The 20,511-nt window shown below is 54.2% G+C and overlaps 1 protein-coding gene across 5 annotated transcripts in view; it reads right to left on the bottom strand.

The window, feature by feature from the left end:
- The window catches only part of CACNA1S (calcium voltage-gated channel subunit alpha1 S), a 53,140-nt gene extending 36,115 nt beyond the window's left edge, over positions 1-17,025 (bottom strand). For 2 of the 5 annotated variants that reach the window (XM_074564706.1, XM_074564708.1), the window contains exons 1-8: positions 16,830-17,025; positions 14,709-14,848; positions 10,487-10,592; positions 2,783-2,922; positions 2,097-2,230; positions 1,350-1,502; positions 866-1,071; positions 158-261 (exon numbers count right to left, since the gene is read on the bottom strand). In XM_074564706.1, coding sequence (XP_074420807.1) covers positions 158-261; positions 866-1,071; positions 1,350-1,502; positions 2,097-2,230; positions 2,783-2,922; positions 10,487-10,592; positions 14,709-14,848; positions 16,830-16,883 — 1,037 coding nt within the window. In that variant the 5' untranslated portion in view covers positions 16,884-17,025. The other 3 variants (XM_074564707.1, XM_074564709.1, XM_074564710.1) reach the window with 3 other exon arrangements.
- Between the last annotated feature and the right edge of the window lie 3,486 nt (positions 17,026-20,511).

Raw genomic sequence — 20,511 nt, 5'->3', positions numbered from 1 at the left:
GGGTTTCTAAGCATGCAAAAAGAGTGAGAAGAGTAGGAGAGGAAAAGGAATGGAGACTTTTCCAGGCTTTCTTCTTGTACAGTTAAAACCAGCCAGTGTCCACACTCTGCTCACTCACTGATCTGCTGGCAAGGAGAAAGCACAGGGTGGCACTTACCCACTGAGCACCCCCAGCACCAGGTTGAGAACGAAGAAGGAGCCAAGCAAGATAAGGCTGACGAAGTAGATCCAGGGCCATTCATTCCCAATGGCATCATTTACCTGGCAAGGAGAGAGGCAGAGGAAGCATCTGGAACACACTGTCTGCTGTCTGTCTCCCTGTAAGGCCCCCTCCACAGCCTCTGGGTGCTTTGCCCCCTCTAAAGTGAGTGCTTGGGATGGTAGCAGATAAACCTGACTCTGAGACTTGGCTCCTTATGACTCTGCATCTGGTTTTAGTGGAGGTAAAGCCAGACCCAAGCATTTTGGGAGCAGATTTAAACATCCACCCCATGTTTAAGCCTCCACAAGACAGTCTCACAAGGACTGCAAAACATGGGGTTTTGCTGGAGAAGTATCCACCAGCCAGCCATTGCTGTGCCTGGCCTGTAAGCCTTCACAAAGGTGGGAGCCGGAGCACCCTCCTATCTACCTGGAAAGGAAGGACAGCTTGGGCAGTGCCTGCAGAGGTACAGTAGACATGCCTGGTGCACTATGGGATGTACATCACAGTATGAAGCTTGGTGGGGGCAGGATGTCTTTCACTGTTGGGGAGACCTAGCTCTGCTATGAGGTCCTGTGTCCTGGAGATAATTCTCCCCTGTGAAGCAGGACCAGTAGTCACCTCTGCCGAGCTGGGCACAAGGCCCAAGCTGCTGGAGCCTACCCAGTAAAGGACTTCGGTCCAGCCCTCCATAGTGATGCACTGATAGACAGTCAGCATGGCAAAGCCAAGGTTATCAAAGTGAGTGATGCCGTTGTTGGGTCCCGGCCAGCCACTTCGGCACTCAGTGCCATTGATGGTGCAGTGTCGCCCGTGGCCAGAGCTGGTGCATGGGGCTGGCTTCTCCAATGCCACCGTGGCAATGACATCTGTGGGGGAAAGCCGTGGTGTGAGCACTAGATCAGGGCAAGTGGAGCAGGTCCCAGCACCTCCCAGCCTCCTGCAGAAGCCTTTCCCCTTGCATCACCTTCTCCTACCACGTACCATCACCAAGCTGCGTGCTGTACCAAACATCCTTCGGTCCCGCCACATTCCCAGGCCTGACACTGGCAAGACCAGACTTTCTGCTACCCACAGAAGCTCTGTGGTCCCCACAGCAGCCACATAGAGACATGTCTGCCGTATCGCCCCCCCGCCACAGCCCCACCTGTCCCAAGGTAGTAGCAGGTCTTGTGCATCTTGCCCTTGAAGAGCTCTTGCCCGACAATGGCATAGATGATGATCATGAAGAGAACCAGTAGGGCGATGTGGAGCAGGGGCACCATGGCCTTGATGATGGAGTTCAGGACGACTTGAAGGCCTGCACCAAGAAGGGAGAGGAGATCAAACACTTCCTAAACAACTTTGGGTGCACCTTGCACTCCTGCCAGCCCCTCTGACAAGCAGCCTCTGAAATGTCCCCTGCCAAGGGAAGAGGGGCATAGGTGGGTTGGGACTGAAATCTCTGAAGCAAGAAATCCTTTCTCTACCCACCATGCGAGCATGTGGAAGACCCCAGCAGAGCCAGGCACCAGGCAGTGCTGGAGGCTTCCTCATGCCCCTCTATTTGTTTTGTTTCTCTCATCCTGGCTGTACTCGTATGACTTATGGGAGAAGGAGATCCCTGCCCTGAGAAACTAGAGTGAGGTCCTGGCCCCTTTCACACTGGCCACCCAAAGGTGCTGACACTGAGCCATGGAGGGATTCCAGCCTGTGTGCTGACATGCAGATCCCCGGTGTTGACAACTGCAAGCTGTAGGGACGAGCAAGAACCTGTGGCTCCTCCACACCCACCTTGTGGCTGGGCATGACACAGCAGCAACAAGAAGCCTGACGCGTGGCCCCCACCCTCACCAGGCACAGGGATTCAATCCACCTGCCAGCCCTTCATGCTGGCAGGGCACCTAGCACCCACTCGGCACTCCGGACACCAGGCGCAGGGGTCTCAGCACACGAAATGCTCGCAGAGCCTTCACGTCGAAGCCGCCTTTTCCCCCTGAAGTCCCTCCCTGCTTCGCATTGACCTGCTCCAGGGTCATGGTGATAAGCCTGAAAGAGCCAGGGCACAGAGCAGGGAAGAAAGAGGGAGAAGCAGAAAGAAGGACAGGGAGAAAGAGAAGGGCATGAGGATGGAGACCAAGAAATCTGTGCTCTGCAGGTAGGAAAGTGAGGGATGGGACTCTGCCAGCTGTGCTCAGCCTGACACAGGGGACAGATCTTCCAATTCCAACTCCTGGGCGCACTTGTGGCTGCACAACCCTCCACCTTCACTGCTGAGCAGCCGGGGGCCCTCCCACCCCCTGGTGCCCAGTGGACCCAATCCCTGTGCGCCAAACCCTGGAGGACCCCATGCCACTCCCTTTCTCCAAGGACAAGGAGACCTAAGAGCTGTTAAGGAGTCAGACAGGAAGAAAAAGGAGTTAGAGAGGATCCCAGGGGATGTCAGGGCATGAAAAAGGGGCCCATGGGAGAAGACCATGAACTGAGTCTACGAGTTGGCCCCAAACCCACTGCAGTCACTAGAAGAATCGATGCAGCTCATGGACTATGGAGCAGGTCTGGTACAAGATGAGCACCAGCAGCTTCCCCTCCTTGCATTACCCTAGGGACACGATGGAGAAGTCGAGGACGTTCCAGCCGTTTCGGAGATAGGCATCCGTATGGAAAAGAAACCCGTAGGCAATTATCTTGAGCATCGCCTCAATGGCAAAGAAGATCAGGAAGGCGTATTCGATCTTCTCCTGGGGATTAGAAAGGCAAGCAGGAGAGGATGCTCCATTAGAGCAGACTGTCGCCTCCCTTGGCATCACCACCGCGCACAGCTCTTCCCCACGTGTCTCTGGATCAGCCCCTGCTGTCAACCCATCTGTGATCTCCCCCACACTCCAGGCAGCACTGTGGCTACCCTGGGCATGAAGGGGTGATATGCTGAGCCACCACATGCCACTCTCTGGCCTGCAGCATGATCCTCTGCATCCCTTCAATGGCATGCTGCCAGGACCATGTCCCGGGGCTATGGGCACCTCTTCTAACAAACTACACCAGCAAAGCCACCACTTCCCAACCCAGCACCCAAAGATGCCTGGCCCAGGGCACTGCACATCTCTGGTTCTCCTCCCTGCTGCCTCATCCTCCCATTCTCCCATAGCCTTCCTCCTGCAGGCAGCACTGACTCCTCCTCATCCTCTCCAGCTCAGGGCTTCCTTGGTCTGTCCTGGAGACACCACACAGTCACCATGGGACAAGCCAGCTGCATTGTGGCTGCCCTCGTGCCCTGGGCTCCCAGGGAAGTGAGGCCTTGGGCTCAAGACCTCTTGCCTAATGCCAGACATCTGCCTGTCAGTGAGCTGCTAGAAGCTGACCCGGGGGCTCTGCTGGGCAGAGGTGTTGCACCCACTCTGAGGTGGGACCTGGCACCCCAATGCAGGGGCTCGGCACAGCCCTGCAGCCACAGGGCCCAGAAGAGCTCGTCTTTCCCCAGAGTGCAGCCAAGAGCTGCCTGTGCCCACCTGCTTCTGCCTGTCACTGCAATCACTGCCCTTGCTGCTCATGACCCTTTCCAGACTTGGATTAAAATCCCGCTGAAGCAGCCAGATGGACGGGGCTATTTATGTTTCTGGTTTTCCATGGCCCCCCTTCTCCATCTGCACCCCAAGAGGGCAAGGAGTATCCCTGCTTGGGCTCTGCAGGGAATTGCACCCAGAAAGGTAGAAATGCCTCTCTGAGACCAAACTGGGAGCGGGTCCCCACTGGTGAAGGCTGCAGTGCTGCGAGCACACCTTCCTCCCAGGGTCCTTCTGGCTTGCCAAATGGAAAATGCTGTCCATTGAAGAAACCAGGGCCAGAGCTCAGACAGAAGCATTGCTTGCTCAGTCACCACATCCAAAAGCAGTGGTCTTGCCAAGCATCCCTGTATGACTGTCACTCATACAAGCACCAGTTCCTTGTTGGATCTGAGGGCAGCAATGGTAAGAGCAGAGAGCTAAGCATTGCAATTATTGATGTTATCAGGGCTCTGTCTTCAAGCTTTTAGCTAAGGCAACTCAACACCATTCACCTTGCCCCCTTATTAGTGACAGATTCCCCCTACTCTATCCCCAAAACCTGAACTTGCAATCCCTGACATGTAAGTACAACTGTTGTGAGGATCATTTCAGGTTCAGAGGGATGGCAGAGCCGCATCGGCAGACAGTGTTGTGGTGGGGTATCTCCCCTGCTGCAATGGAGCAGAAATGGGGGAGCCCACTGCAAGCTACAGCAGCCCTGCAGCTGCCAAGGCCCAGGCTGCTGAGTGTCAGGATCCAGCCTGGAGCCCCAGCATTGCAAAAGCTTCATCCAGCAGGACAGAATCAGGCTCCAGGGTCTCTGATTAGCAGGGATCTCCCTCCAAAAACCCCCTGCCCAGAATCAAAAGGTGACCTTGGAGCTCCCTTTGAGAAGCCCAAACCAGAAGAACAGTGCTTCTCTCCAAGAATTCAGAGCTGGCTACTCACGGTGGGAGGCTGCTTAGGGAAGGATGGCATGGCTGCCTGGCAGAGCTGGGACTGGGTGTATGAAGAGCCCAGCCTTCAAAAAGCCACTATAAAAAGATGTAGGTCTTCGCAACACGCTGGGCTGCTACACACACACGTGCTTCAACCACGTTAGGGACATAGTCACCTGGCCTGTGGGTGCTGAATGGGCTGCAGAGCAGCAGGAACAACAGTGTGCACCACACCGATGCGATGCAGTGAGAGACAGCTCCAGCCTGCTCAGCGATGTCAGCTCCCAGTCCCTATGGCCACACAGGGCTCTCCAGAAAGAGCCCCAGCTTCCCGTCCCTGGTGTCTCCTCCCAGGGAACAGGGGGATCAGGGCTTGGATAAAGCCTCTGAGCTGGCCAAAGTGGGGGATAGATAGTGAGGGGACAGTGTGACCATAACACAACCAGACAGCTACCCCTGCTGCCCAGCAGAAGACATACTCGTGCAGTGGGAATCACAGCACTCACACCCCAAAGTGTCTCCTGCTTCCTGCCCTCCTCCATGCCCTCTGTTCCTGCTCCTGCACCATTCTCCCCTGCACCTCCCCTAGACCCTCTCAGTCCCAGTTAGGCCCTGGTCCCCTTTCCCCTGCAGCTCCAGCCCCCATCACCTCTGCTGTGTCACGCCGCCCTTCGCTGCTAATCTAAGGGTGGCCCTTGCCATGGCTGAGGCAGTTGTCACAGATCACAGGAGGTTTGAGGCTGGCAGGGATCTCTGGAGATCACCAGGTCACACCCCTTGCTGCTCAAAGCAGGGCCAGCTTATTTGTCCATGCAGGATTTGAATGTCTCCAAAGACTCCACAACCCACCTGGGCATCCTGTGCCAGTGTATGACCACCCTCCCCAATAAAAACGTTTTTTCATATGTACACCAATGGGTTGACCAGGATGCATGCGTGGACTGCCTGCACCAGGACACGCAGGGCGGGGAGCTGCACTGCTGAAGTCTTTCATAAGGGCTTTTTAAACAGAAAACACCAATAAGGGTGCTCTCCAGAGGCTTGCAGCAACCATGCTTCGCAAAACAGTAGCTCTGTGTCTTTCTCCCATTCCCCTGAAGGTAGATGAGGCAAGCCCTGCAGATGGGAGAGGGAGAAGGGGACAGGACAGCTAATCCTTGTAGCTCAAGGGCAGCCTTGGACGCAGTGACCATGAAATGGTGGAGTTCAAGATGCTTAGGGCAGTGAGAAGGGAGCACGGTAAGCTTGCTACCCTGAATTTCAGCAGAGCAGACTTTGGCCTCTTCAGGGATCTGCTTGGTGGAATACACGCTGGAAGGAAGAGGGGACCAAGAAAGCTGGCGGGGGGCTGATCATCTTCCCTGGACTCGCTCCAACAGGTCCATGTCCTTCTTGTGCTGAGCTGGATGCAGTACTCCAGGTGGGGTCTCATCAGAGCAGAGTAGAAGGGAAGAATCACCTCCCTCGACCATGCTGGCTATGGGGTCCAGTACGGAATTCACGGGGACGCCATACTGGACCTCATAGTCACCAATGCAAGTGAGCTCACTGGGGATGTCAAGATTGGAGGCAGCCTGGGCTGCAGTGACCACGCACTGCTGGAGTTCACGGTCCTGAGGGATACGTGCCAGACAAGGAGCCTAGTCAGGACCCTGAATTTTAGGAAAGCCAACCTCCGGCTCTTCGAGGAGTTACTCAATAGGAGCCCCTGGGAAACTGCCCCCAGGGACAAGGGGGAAGAATAGAGCTGGCAGATCTTCAAGGATGCTTACCATAGAGCACAAGAGCTGTTGATCCCCAGGTTTAAGAAATCAAGTAAGAAAGGGAGGAGACCAGCATGGCTGAGCTGCGACCTGCTGGTCAAACTAAAAGGCAAGAAGGAACTGCACAGGCAGTTCAAGAAGCATCAGGTGTCCTGGGAAGAGTATAGGGATGCTGCCTGGTTATGTAGGGATGAAGTCAGGAAGGCCAAGGTGCGGAACTTGGCAAGGGATGCTAAAAATAACAAGAAGGGCTTCTACAGGTATGTCAACCAGAAAAGGAAGGTTAAAGGAAGCGTGCCCTCGCTGATGACCAAGAATGGCAAACTAGTAACAACAGATGAGGAGAAGGCTGAGGTTCTCAACAACTTTTTTGCCTCAGTCTTCACTGACAGCCTCTCTCCTCACACCTCCCGCTTTGAAGGACTGCAAGAGGGGGACCTGCGGGACCAAGTCCCTCCCACTGTAAGTGAAGACAAGGTTCGTGACCACCTGAGGAACCTGAATATACACAAGTCTACGGGACCTGATGAGATGCACCCCAGAGTCCTGAGGGAACTGGCTGATGTAGTTGCCAAGCCACTCTCCATGATATTTGAAAAGTCGTGGGAGTCAGGTGAAGTCCCTGGTGACTGGAAAAAGGGAAACATTGCACCCATTTTTTAAAAAGAGTAGAAAGGAGGACCCTGGGAACTACCACCCTGTCAGCCTCACCTCTCTGCCTGGGAGGATCATGGAACAGATCCTCCTAGAAGCTTTGCTAAAGCACATGGGGGACAGGGAGGCGATTCAAGAGAGCCAGCTTGGCTTCACCAGGGGCAAGTCCTGCCTGACCAACCTAGTGGCTTTCTACAACAGAGTGACTGCATCTGTGGACAAGGGAAGAGCTACAGATATCATCTGTCGGGACTTCTGCAAGGCCTTTGACATGGTCCCCCACAACATCCTTCTCTCTAAGTTGGAGAGATACGGATTTGATGGGTGGACTGTTTGGTTGCTAAGGAACTGGCTGGATGGTCGCATCCAGAGGGTGGTGGTCAATGGCTTGATGTCCAGATGGAGAGGGGTGACAAGTGGTGTACCTCAGGGACCCATACTGGGACCGGTGCTGTGCAATATCTTCATCAATGATTCAGACAGTGGGATCAAGTGCACCCTCAGCAAGTTTGCTGATGACACTATGCTGAGTGGTACAGTCAACAGGACAGAGGGACGGGATGTCATCCAGAGGGACCTGCACGATCTACAGAGGTGGGCCCAAGCAAACCTTATGAAGTTCAACGAGGCCAAGTGCAAGGTCCTACACTTGAGTCAGGACAATCCTCATTATCAATACAGGCTGGGGGATGATGTGATAGAGAGCAGCCCTGCGGAAAAGGACTTAGGGGTGCTGGTGGATGAAAAGCTGGACATGAGCCAACAATGTGCGCTTGCAGCCCAGAAGGCCAATTGCATCCTGGGCTGCATCAAAAGAAGTGTGGCCAGCAGATCCAGAGGGGTGATTCTCCCCAACTACTCTGCTCTCAGGAGACCCCACCTGCAGTACTGTGTCCAGCTCTTGAGCCCTCAGCATGAGAAGGACATGGACCTGTTAGAGCGGGTCCAAAGGAGGGCCATGAAGATGATCAAAGGGCTGGAGTCCCTCTGCTGTGAGGACAGGCTGAGTGAGTCAGGGTTGTTCAGCCTGGAGAAGACAAGGCTCCGGGGAGACCTTAGAGCAGCTTTCCAGTACCTGAAAGGGGCCTACAAGAAAGCTGGGGAGGGGCTGTTTGCAAGGGCCTATAGTGATAGGACAAGGGGCAATGGTTTAAACTAGAGCTGGGCAGGTTTAGATTAGACATTAGGAAGAAGTTCTTTACACTGAGGGTGGTGAGACACTGGCCCAGGTTGCGCAGAGAGGTGGTGGAGGCCCCATCCCTGGAGACATCCAAGGCCAGGCTTGATGAGGCTCTGAGCAACCTGATCTAGCTGAAGATGTCCCTGCTACTGCACGGGGGTTGGACTAGATGGCCTTTAAAGGTCCCTTCCAACCCAACACATTCTATGACTCTGTGCTTCTTTTGATGCAGCCCAGGATGCGGTTGGCTTTCTGGGCTGCAAGTGCGCATTGCCGGCTCATGTTGAGCTTCTCATCCACCAGCACCCCCGAGTCCTTCTCCTCAGGGCTGCTCTCAAGCCATTCTCTGCCCAACCTCTATTTGTGCCTGGGATTGCCGCGACCCAGGTGCAGGACCTTGCACTTGGCCTGGTTGAACTTCATGAGGTTCGCACAGGCCCACCTCTCCAGCCTGTCAAGGTCCTTCTGGATGGCATCCCTTCCCTCCAGCATGTCGACCGTGCCACACAGATTGGTGTCGTCAGCAAACTGGCTGAGGGTTCCCTCCATCCCACTGTCCATGTCGCCGACAAAGATGTTAAACAGCACTGGTCCCAGTACTGACCCCTGAAGAATGCCAATACATATAAATAGATGAAATTTCATTTATGCAGGACGTTACTCAGTACAGGCCTGCCGCCCATTAATGGGAAAGGTTGTTGGGCCTTCTTGGGCAGCATCAGTACCTGCCCGGGAGCACTGCGAGGCTGGTTGCTGCCAGGTTGTCCCCCCATCATGCCACACTACCACATGCTGCTGGGCTTTTTCCAGCTCTGCCCTAGCAGGCATCCTGGTCTCAGCCAAATCCCAAACTCCCTCCCAGCAGGAAGCCCCCTATCCCTGCTGTCCCCACCTCTTGCTTTCCACGGTCAACCTGCCCCAGTTTTGCTTTGCCTCTTTAATTCTCAGCTGAGATAACAGTACCTTTCAAGTCCTGTTATGCCCCCTCGGCCAGGGAAGAGACCAAAACCAGCATCTTGAGCTTAACTCTGCCCCCAGCTCACAAGTGTTAGATAAGCTGCTCAGACAGTGCACTGGGAAGCTGAATGAACACCCCAGGAATTAACTCTCCCTGGGTATTTTTAATTGCCCTCCTCTGTGAGCCCATCTTGGTTTTATTTTTAAAAGACATAACACATTGCCAGCAGTGACCCCTTCTCTTCTTTTTCCAAGGAAATGAGAAGTAATCACTACCTTCACTGCCACTAAAAGCCTGTTGAGAGGGAAAGACACAAAAGCACTTTGAGGAACTAAAAACTGCACAAGTAAAACCTTACTTTGTATTTTGTGTCTCAGATTCTTTGATTGCTTTAATATTTTTCCCTGCAGAGCCTCTAAGGAACAGGCAAAAACCAGAGAGGTGCTTTAAGTCACAAGTTGCCAGCAATACCTGCACAAAACACACACCCCATCCCAAAGCTGAGGAGTCCAAAATTAGCAGATTAGCAAAATTAGCAGATGTCCATTAAAAAAGGGTATATTTAGATGCTTTGATTCAGTCACCAAACTCAGACTCTCAATGGAAATCAATGTGGATAGAACCACAGTGGGGATCTGAAGAGAAGAAAGGGATGGCAAACCAAAAATAGTGCAAACTATTGATCTGGATCACATCAAAACATCTTATTTCAGGCAAAATGGAGTGACTGGGGAAAAAAAAAGAACAACTGATTGGAAAGCAGCAACATCTCTGCTTAACAGAGATGGTTTTTTTCCCCATCAATAAAAAGTACCAAAATTAAAATACAGTTTTGAAATGAAAGGTCAGAAAGCTTTATTCCATAAATGCTGAAACAAAACATTTGAGCATTTCTGGAACAGGATGTTTCCTTTTGGAAGTGTCATGATAAAAAACTGAGGGAATTTGGTCATTTTTTAGCATCAATTCTTCCTTCACGTGTACTTCACACACCAATGTGCTGCCTTTGATCTCAACCTAGGGGTGGTTTCAGCCCCTCTGAAAACCCATTTTGCAGCAGTTTCTCCACCACTCTGCCTCCCTCTGACTTTACAGCACCTCTCATTGGACTGATGACGCCTGACTGTGCCCCACAGGGCGGCAGCAGATGCCCCACTACAGGTATTACCATCTTGCACCCATGCCACGCTGAGCGACTGGCTCCGCAGAGCCCTCGAAGCCCAGCACCTGGCTGCCCAGCAGGACAGCAGGAAGGGCAGTATCTTACCAGGCTGGAGTTGGCAACATTGGTGTCATCCTCAGGCATCGGCAGGTAGATGGCCAGTGCAACACAGTTGGCAAAGATGGTCAGGAGGATGATGATCTCGAAGGGTCTGAGAGGAAGCGTTAAGGAGACAGGAAGGAAAAAGCAGGTACACCCTTCAGAGCGTGCTGGCCATGGCTCCCTCTGTACTCAGTGTCTGTGAGGGAGATGCTGCTGAGCAGCTGCTCTTGGGTGGGCCATGTCTCCCTGACTAGAAGGCATCTAGGGGCAAGACAGCTCAACCAGGGTCTCCTCCAGCAGAACATCCAGCTGCTAACATCCTCGGGTGCCCTACAGCCTCAGTGCCCCAGTGCGGTCAGTGCTCCTGTAACTGTCCCCAGGAGTGCCGTGGGTTGGGAGTAACAGGACTGCTCAGCCTGAGCTCCATCCCATTCCCCAGAGGGTGGAATTGTGCTGTTTGGGCCTTATGACATCTCTGAGCAAATAGGGCGACTTGCTGTTTTCCCCTGAAGGCCCCAGGACAGGCACTTGGTCACTCCCAGGCTCCTGCTGCTGTCACTGCTCTTCCAGGGCACTGAAACAGCATGGTCAAGCTTCAGCTATCATGTTCTTGAAGCCCCAAAAGAACTCAGACTCTGCCTCCAGGACCTCATCCAGAGCCAGGCTTTCACCACAGGGACCCCACTCTCCGTTCCTCCCAGCATGGTCCAAACCTGACACCCTGTGGTACCCTGGGAGTGCAGTGGACATCTGGTTAGAAGATGACAGCCATCATCTTTTGTTGCCCTTATGCTGGTCACATCTGGACTGCGCTGCTGCTCTGAAGCGCTTGTGCCTAGCCACTGCACCATGCAGCTATGCACATACCTAAAAGCAAAGCGTACAGCATTATGCAAAAACCTATAAGAAACATTTTTGGTCACAATGCTAATCTCAAAGTTTCCCGGCCAACAATGTTTCTTGACGAGTACATCTCAGTTGTCCCTGATCCACTTGCTTTGCCTGTACCCCTGGAAGCTACTAACACTAAAAGCAGATGGAGGAAATGAAAATGTTGGTCCAGCTGCCCACTGGGCCAGACCCACCTACAGTGTAAATCAACAGTGACGCAAATCACCACACTCCCCTCCAGTGCCTTCTCCTCTCCATTTTCCTATATGGAGACAACATCCACACTTATGACCACAGCCAGCATCTACCCCCATAAACTGTTTTGAGACCTCTCATCCCCATCCTCACCTGTAACTACCAACCGGCCATCACAGGCAAACTGGTAAATCTCAGCCAGTGGGTTCAGAGGTTCCAGGACAAGACAGGATTGCCCAGCATCCCCATCTCACTTTGGGCAGACCTTCCAAAGCAGAACAGCTCCCGGGAACATGCTCTGTGGGAACGCCTACAGCTTATGCCACTACAGAGTCCAGCACAGCCCTCAAAACTCAGTGCTCCAGCAGAGACGCCCTGCAGCCATACTGATGCTTCCCTTTGCCATGGTTAATCAGCTAATTACCTCAGCTTTCCAGATAATTGTGCTAAGGCCTGCCTGGGCGGCAGACCACTGTCCAATGTCCACTGTGGCCATTCCACTGTCCAACCCAGCATCAAGGGGCAAGGGGCGCCTAGGGAGCATTCCCTCCATGCTGGCCTGCTGAGTGCTGACAGTTGTGCCCTATGCTCATCACACCTTACTTTGCCTTTCCTGGACACTTCTATCCATCAGCTCGATGACACTTTAAAAACTGAAGTCAGCTGGAAAAGCTGTTCCCCTCTGCGTTCCAGGTAATGGGGCAGAGCCCAGGGGTTGGAGGCTGCTCTGACAGGGTGAGATGAGCAGCCCTCCTTGAAGGGTGACCTATCTTGTTACTGGAGCTAGAATCAGCTTGCTGCTGGCCAGTCTGTCAGTCTGGCACTGAAGTGCCAGCAATGCAGTGGGACAGACTGAACCAAAGGAGAGGCATGTAGTATCACAGAGCACAGTGCCTCTGCCTCTTGCCACTGAGACAGAGCCTCAACATCCTCCTCATCTCCTTGTGTAATCTCCCTTCTTTTTCTTCAGCAGCCTCCCGCCACACAGCACACAAGGGTACCAACATCTGCCTTGCAGCAGGAACGAAGTACTTAGTGCCTTACAGCCCTGTGGTCCTCCAAGGTCCGCAGACTCCTCACCCATGTGCCCTGAAATCCTCCTGGCTGAAAAACAACCTGGAATACGTGGAAAAACAACCTGGAATACCACGAAGTTAGACATGTCCCAACAACCATCAACTTGCTGGGCTAGCTGTCAAGCGCACAATACCCAGCAGTTTGCCGAGTACTCAGATTTCCTTGTGCTAACAAACACGGTGGGGTTCAGATGTCAGCAAATTTCAGCATAAAATCCCCTCTGCCTCGAGCCAGCCTGACTTTCACCCACCCCAGGCTGAGTGCAGCAATACTGCCCACTCTCCAGTTGCCTGGAAAAGACCCTGTCCCGCTGCTGTGGCTCAGCTTTGTGCTCTGACAGCAGAAGCTATGCAGCAGAGATGGGCCCAAGGAACACGAATAGGTACTGCCATACTGAACCCAGACGCCAGGTACTCCCACAGAAAATGGTCACAACTAATCTCCCCTTGGCAGCCTGCCTGGCCCTGAAGACCATAACAACCCACAGGAACTGGAACGACCCTGTCATGCCTTGCAAACCCTGATCCCTGAATGAGGGCAGCCAGGTGCATGTGGGTATAAATACAGCCAGGCACAAGAGAGGCGCTGGAGAAACCCGATGCCCTGGATCATTTGTCCTGCACAGGACAGAACCCCCTGCACCTGCAACCTTCCTGGTGGGACACCCACCTCTCCCCTCCACACTCCCCTTCCAGGGCACTAATGTGGGAATGACCCCCTCTGTGCTACACACTCTCTCTGGCACATGTTGGCGCAGGAGAAGGAATGTTTTTGAGCATGTTGGAAGATTCAGTGCCTGCTTAAGACACAGACACAGTTCCTTTCCATATGCTTCTAGAACAACCCAGTCCTTATGCCAGAGAAGCAGAAATGGAGAATTCCACAGTTTCAGCTCTGCTCCCTCTCCCCAAAGGAACAAGGGCTCAAAAGCCATGGCCAGCACAGCACCACCAGAGATGACAGCATGTGCTGAGTGCCTGAAAATGGGCACCCTGGGTTTTGAACAGGATGGCATCTCTGACAGTGCAGGGGCATGGATTTGGTGTCCCCATGGCACTACGTGTACAGCAACGCAGCCAGCCTAAGGCGACCAAGCCACTTCCAAGAGGAGCAAAGCCTGGCCAGGGCTGGGATGATCCTGCCAAGGCCAGAACATGCAGACAGGTTCAGCAACTGAAACAAGAATAGTTGGGGTGGAAGAACTGGATTTTCTGGAAACATCCCCAAATTCCATTGTTTTTGCATAAGCCCAAATGTACTGCTGAAGCCAAAGCGAAATGTTTCATCTTCCATCTCCTTCCCTTCCATAAAATACAGGTGAACAACACAATATTTAATGGCCTAAAATAGTTCCTGGATGGGTGGCAGAAACATGACATTTTTGGTATTTCCGAGCTATAACATCCCAGTGAAAAGATGGCCAATCAAAGAGCAATCACCCAAACCTCATCCCTAAATTAAGGGCAGGGAGCAGCTGCTAAATCAGGCCGGCGGTGACACACACAAAGAGCCATCCCAATCAGCTCGCCATGGTCTCACCACCCACCCCCAAACCTCTCCCCTGGGCAGCCTGTTGTCCCCAGCTCCATCCTCAGCTCCTGCTCCCCGACCCTGGCCCTCCTCCTCTGCCTGAACCCATTCCCACCCTGGGATGACCACTGGGCCCCCTCCTCACATGCCAAACCCTCTCCCGATGGGCTGTCCCCCGTTTCTCCCCAGCGCAGCTCCTGCCAGCACAAAATCTGCTTACTCCCACAAGTCCCTTGCCATCCAGGCTGTCCCTGTCTGTCCCGCACCACCCTACCGAAGGTCACCATGGCCTGACCCACTTCTCAGCCCCAGCTTCCCCCACAAGCCTATTCACACCCGCAGTTTGCACAGCCATTGTCTTTGCCAGCACATCCTGACAGGGCTCCCTGAGTGCCTTGTTGCCTTTTACAGACCCAACGAGACAGCCAGCACAGGCTTGAAGCGGGCTGGCAGCTCAGGGTCCTGTCCCCAGCACCCCTGCTCACAGGCACACACAAGGGTGCTCCCGTGCCCATGCAGACAGAAAGGATACTTCCACTCCACGATGCTGATGCATGCCTTCCGCAGTGGGTTTTGCAGGGTTAAGCAGAACAGAGCCCTGGCTGGCCGGGGGGCTGCTGGCGGTACTGGCTTCTTGGACTTCTCCTTCTGTTGCCTCTTCTTCACGTCATCCTGGGGAGAAGCAGGCTCCATGGTGGTCTCCCCCTAGCTGTTTCTCCCCCTTCTGCACCACGGCCAAGCCCCCCTTTCCCAGGTCCCAGCCTGCTGGAGCTCCTCCGGATCTCCCTTCTTGTGGAGTCTGTCTCCTCCGCACACCGGGGGAGGCAGCGGGGGAGTGGGGGCTGGAGCCTGAACTCGCATGTACAAACACACAAAGCATGAGTTTAAATTTAGCTCCCAGCCTGGCTGCCGGGTGCTGTCACAGCTCCTGAGGCAAAAGGGCCCCTGCAGCTGTTGCTTCTTTACCCAGCATACCAGGAGCGAGGGAGTGCTTCGCATGCCAGTGGCCCAGGCTGGGGGTGGGAACAGGCTGCCCAGCCCCGGGCACAATCTCTGAAAGAAAAGTGCCTTTGTCCCAGGTCAGCTCTTTCCCCAGCTCCCCCGGACCCCCTTGCCTGAACTGGCAAGCCGGACTGCCTAGGGCAACACGTGCAACCCCATTTGCTGAATCACATTACTCAGGGTGAGATGGAGAACCCAATTACAACTGGTTCCCAAAGAAGCTTACCCCACAAATGGACCAGTCCCCTCTCTTTGCAGGATTTCACCTTCATTTGGTGCAGACCGCTTAGTTGAGCCCTGGACCGTGTGGTCCTGGGGCTCTAGGGCCTCTGGGGCTGGGTCCGTCTCACTGACAGGGACTTTGACCCCAATCTCGGAGCTCCAGGGAGTCATGGCAAGTCCAAAAAGTGCTGTGGCTTGCTTTTTTGGAGGGATAGAGGAAACCCTTGGCTGGCACCAGTCACTCAAACAACCCATTGCTCAGCCCCACCTCTCCAGTCCTGCTTGCAGGGTATGGAGGGTGCCCGGGGGTGCAGGAACCCAAAAACTCTGGGCTGGATTGTGTCCTGGCAAGTCCAGCTGGACTTGCGTAAACTCAGTTGGATGAATGGTATGAAGAGTTATGAGCTGTAAGGCAGGCAAGGAGAGAGGCAGCTTATCAGCACTTCTTCCCAGCAGGGAAAACCGAGGCACCAGGGAGGGGTGCTCTTGGGGTTTTTTTCCTGGGGTTTCCTGGACGGAGTCAGCAAAATAATTGCAGCAATCTTATTGCTTACAGTTATGTCCCATGGCAAATGCTATCCCTGTCCTCCAGAGATGTCACGGTCTGATGTGACTGACCAGCTGCGCCCCAGTCAACCCCATGTCCCAGGGAGCTGCTCTACCCACGGCACCACACTGCCTTGCTCAAAGCTTTTTCCCCTTTGCTCTGCAGGGTCGTTCCACTGTGGAGGGAAATGACTTTGCAGCTGTGCGCAGGCTGTGCTGAGAGCCAGGAGGGCCCCAGCGCCCAGGGAACTGATCACTCCCTGCCCATGGCATGGAGATAGCATGGGAGGGCAACTACTGCAGCAGCAGCAAACTCTGATGCACTTTGGAGGAGGGGACCCTCAACTGTAAAGGGGTTAAATTAGTAACCTGCCCCCTCCTACACCGCTCTGGCACATTTTGTGAAAATCAGAGTCAAATTGCTCCTGCTGAGGGCTCCAGCCCTGTCTCCAGGTGAGGCAGGTCCACGCACATTCCCATGTCTCATTTTGTTCTCCTTCTTCCCCCTAAACCCTAGTGAAAGCCAGGAGCCGTGTTTCTGCTACTGCCTGTGCGGGAGAACCTGTCCTGGGGACCGCAGGGATGTGGGGCCCATCTAGCGGTGAGCCGGAGAAGAAACCTCAGCCCTTCGACTCGCCCGGGGAAGGTCTCAGAGGAACAGGCCCGGGTGGGCAAGCTCGGGCTGCGCAGCTCGGGGCAGGCAGAGGCCGGTGGAGAGGACGCTCAAGGCCTCTCTGATCTCCTCCACACCCCTTTGCTCACACACCCTGGGCGCAGCTGCTGGCAACTCCGCGCTCTGCCCAGAGCCATGCTGGCAACCCCCAGCCCGGCGTGGCTTTAACAGAACACACATCGGCGCTCTGCTTGACAGAGACCTTCCTACCTGCCCCACACGGAATGGCTCCTTCCTCGTGAATCTCTTTGCGTCCATCCTCATCTTCCTCCCACACTTCGTGGGCCTTCGTGTTCACCTCTGGCCCCACTGCTGCGCAAAGACACGGCCTTTGGAAGGGCCCCGAAGGTGGGGAGCCCATGATGGCGGCCTGGCACACCAGGGGGGCCTCTGAAGAGCGGGGATGGAAACGCTGCCTGCGCGGGCTGATCTCCAGCAGTGACCCGGACAAGCGACACCAGACGCGTGTTCATCCACCTGCCGAACGCCTCCCCCTTCCCCAGCCCGGCTTCGCCGCCTGGCGACTGCACACCGCGGTGCTGCAGTCCCGCGGGGCTGCCCGAGTGGACGGACGGACGGACGGACGGACGGCAGCAGGCACTGGTCCCGCTGCGGGCCCACCACGGCGTCTCTCTCCCACAGGCGCCAGCCGACCGCCCGACCGCCCACGGGAACCTTCAGCCGGAGCCGGAGTCCCGGCAGCGGGTCCTCCCGGTCCGTCGGTGACCAGGGCAGGGCGAGGCAGCCTTGGGGCCGCGGCGGCCGGACCGGAGCTGCCGCTGGCCCAGGTTCTCCCCTCGGCGTCCGGGTCGAGCCGAGCCGAGCTGCTCCCGCCCCGCTCCCGCCCCCGCCCCTCTCCCGCCCTCCCGCTCCCGCCCCGCTCCCGCCCCGCTCCCGCCCCCCCGCTCCCGCCCCGCTCCCGCCCCTCTCCCGCCCTCCCGCTCCCGCCCCGCCCCCGCCGCGCTCCCGCGCCTCCCTCTCCGGCCCCTCTCCCGCCCTCCCGCTCCCGCCCCTCCCGCTCCTCTCCCGCCCCTCTCCCTCCCTCCCACTCCCGCCCCGCTCCCGCTCTCTCCCTCCCGCTCCCGCCATCACGGCCCCGCCCGGTGCTGCTGCGGCGCCGGGCGGACACATCCCTGGCGAGCCCCCGGCCCGCCTCGGGAGCGGGCGCAGCGCTCCGGGACGCCTTTGGGAGGGCGTCAGCGCAACGGGCCCCCCGCCACCGCGGGGGCAGGGGGCTGCTGGAGGGAGCGCGGGAGGTAGCGGGGTGCCGTGGGGGCAGCCGAGTGCGTGTGTGTGAGTGCGGGGTCTCTGGCAGAGTGGAGCGGGATGCGTCCTCGGGGCTGGTGTGTCCAGGTGCGGGCCGCGGGGGAGGCTGGGTGGGATCCCGGGGCAGCTGCAGGCAGGGAGAGGGACCCCGCTGCGGGAGGGAGCTGCGTGGCTCGCCCCCCTGTGTGTATGTGCATATGTGCGGGTATATATACCGAAAGAAAATTGGTTCTGTTTTACCTCAAACCAGGATATTAAATTTTTCTCACTGGAAGACTAAGGGACCTTGATGCTGATCAGCCGGAGAGGGGAACAGGGTGAGGCCACTGCTGCTGCTTGTGTTTTGCTGAGTGCTTAGTGTGTATGTCTTAATCTGTTATATATAACCCATTATATATATGTGTGTGTGTATACATATGTATATTTACATATACATGTGTCTGTGTATATGGATGTGTTGGCATCTTGGGGACAGGGATGGGGGGTGCCGACTGGGAAGCCGGGCTCAGCCTTACGGCCGGTTGGACCTGGGGTGTGGAGCTGTTGCAGGATTCAGCAGCCCCTCGGCAGGGACGTGTCTTATTTGCCAGGGAGTTTACTTCCACGACCCCTGATCTTTTCTTGTTGAGTGTGTCCCTTGGAGATGCACACATGGTCTTAATTTTCAGGTAGGTAGAAAGCATCCCTTTACTAGGGTTGAACCCACATGCCAAAACCCAGATAAGAAGGTTTGTTTAAATCCCCAAACAGATGGAAAGTACCAGCACTGAAGACAATGACAAGGTAAGGCTTTGACTCAAGTTTTTTTGAGTCTCCTCAAAAACCTGGTGTATGCCAGCATGTAAAATATTTACTTAATGAAAGAATGAAGTCTCCTGGGTCATGGGGACCAAAAGAGCCACTGTCTGACCCCTAGCTGGGAAGAGGGTCTTCTGGCAAGGCTACTTTGAGCAATTTTTTTTAAATGTTTTTGATTCACCTATCTCAACAAACATGCCTTTCGTAGTTGGTTTATACATTCACATAAAATAAGGGTTAAGGCACCTGTTTATTGCATAAACATAAATGCAGTCACTGCTCACCAAGCAGCAGAACAAAGCCCATGAAGAAGCAAACGCGGTTGCAGTATTGTCGCCTTCCATTTGTGCACTGTTTCTGGATTCAGCCTTTGTTCGGAAAAAGGACTCGTGACCTGAATGGCAAAATATTTCCCTTTCCTAATTGGCTTTCCAACCCATTATTTTATCACAGAGATGCTTCCTGCATCTTTCTTAGACTGTGTTTGATCTCATACCTCAAAGGATGATAAGCCATATTCAGCCAGGCCAGATGTCCATACATTTCAGTGCCCCATCTCTCACACCAGCCAGGAGCAGATGCTTGGATAAATTTAAGGAGCAAGGTCATGTTTCAGCATAGTTGTCTCTCTCTGTCAGCCACCCACTGTTCTACCCACCTTAGTCAGCAACTTTGTTCTAGTTATAAAGCAATTGCGATTATGTGGGTCTTATAACTAATACAGCATTCATTAATTTTTGTATTTTCTACACTGAAATAAGAAAGAACAAAAGAAGGAAAGAAGATAAGGGAGGGAAGGAGAATGGGAGGAAGGGAGAGATGAAGGAGAAGAGAGAAAGGGACAGAAAGGAAACCCTAGATGTTGGTAAGCCCCGTTAGTCAGGACAACAAAATCTTGAGACAGGATTATGCAAGCAAATCGCTGAAACTCCACCTGTAATGTACTTCTGCCAAACTTTTTTTCTACTAAGCCATCGGCCTTTAAGCTCTGGAATAATTACTAAATTGGCCAAGAATACAAAAGTACAGCATTGTTCACACATTAAGGAAAGTCATAAAATCAAGAGGCTTCTGAGGTAGAATACAGCCGCAGCTGGCACGCGAAGAATAAAACATCTGCGATTCCCTGTACAAGGTTGTTTGTGAAACTACATGAGGGATGGAACGGAACGCGCTTGTTCTGTGGCCTTCCCTTGTGACGAATAGCAGATATGGGAATGAGATGGTACTACGGAACAGATAAGCAGCCTACACGCTACCTGAGCCAACATTTCGTCAAATGTTGATGAAATGCTGTCCTTTTGTGCGAACTTTGCTCACTACAATGTACCAAAACACACCTCCATCCCGGAGGCTATCCGCCCCTGAGGTGCGACGACTCCTCCTTGAGTACATTAATCATAATAAAAGTACATATGACTAAAGTCACTCAAACTCCACTTTGAAGATAAAAAAATAGTATAAAAATAGCCAGAGAGAGAGGGGATGCTAGGGAAGAGACCATCGCGAAGAATTCCATCGCTGATTTCCAGGATCAGTCAACGGGCTGAACCTTTCTTCCCCTCCACAGGGACGCCTTTGGGTAAGACTTTGATTATACCGAGTCCTTCCTTGGGGACTTAGAAATTTCTCTAGAGAATGTCTTTCCTACATCTATAGCCAGGCTGTATCGTTTATAATTTTGTCACGCGTTTTGTATACTTAGCAATATCTTTATTTGCACGTGCTTTGCAGACAGTGTATTTATCACCGGCAATCCTAAACTGCACTGTTTCAGTAGCTAGTCGTTTCGGTTTCTCACTGAACGCGACCAAAGAGTCGAGCGTGG

Source organism: Larus michahellis, chromosome 21, assembly GCF_964199755.1.
Source record: "Larus michahellis chromosome 21, bLarMic1.1, whole genome shotgun sequence".
Lineage (NCBI taxonomy): Eukaryota > Metazoa > Chordata > Aves > Charadriiformes > Laridae > Larus > Larus michahellis.
The sequence above is the reverse complement of the archived record's forward strand: the minus strand, read 5'-3'. Positions and strand labels throughout refer to the sequence as shown.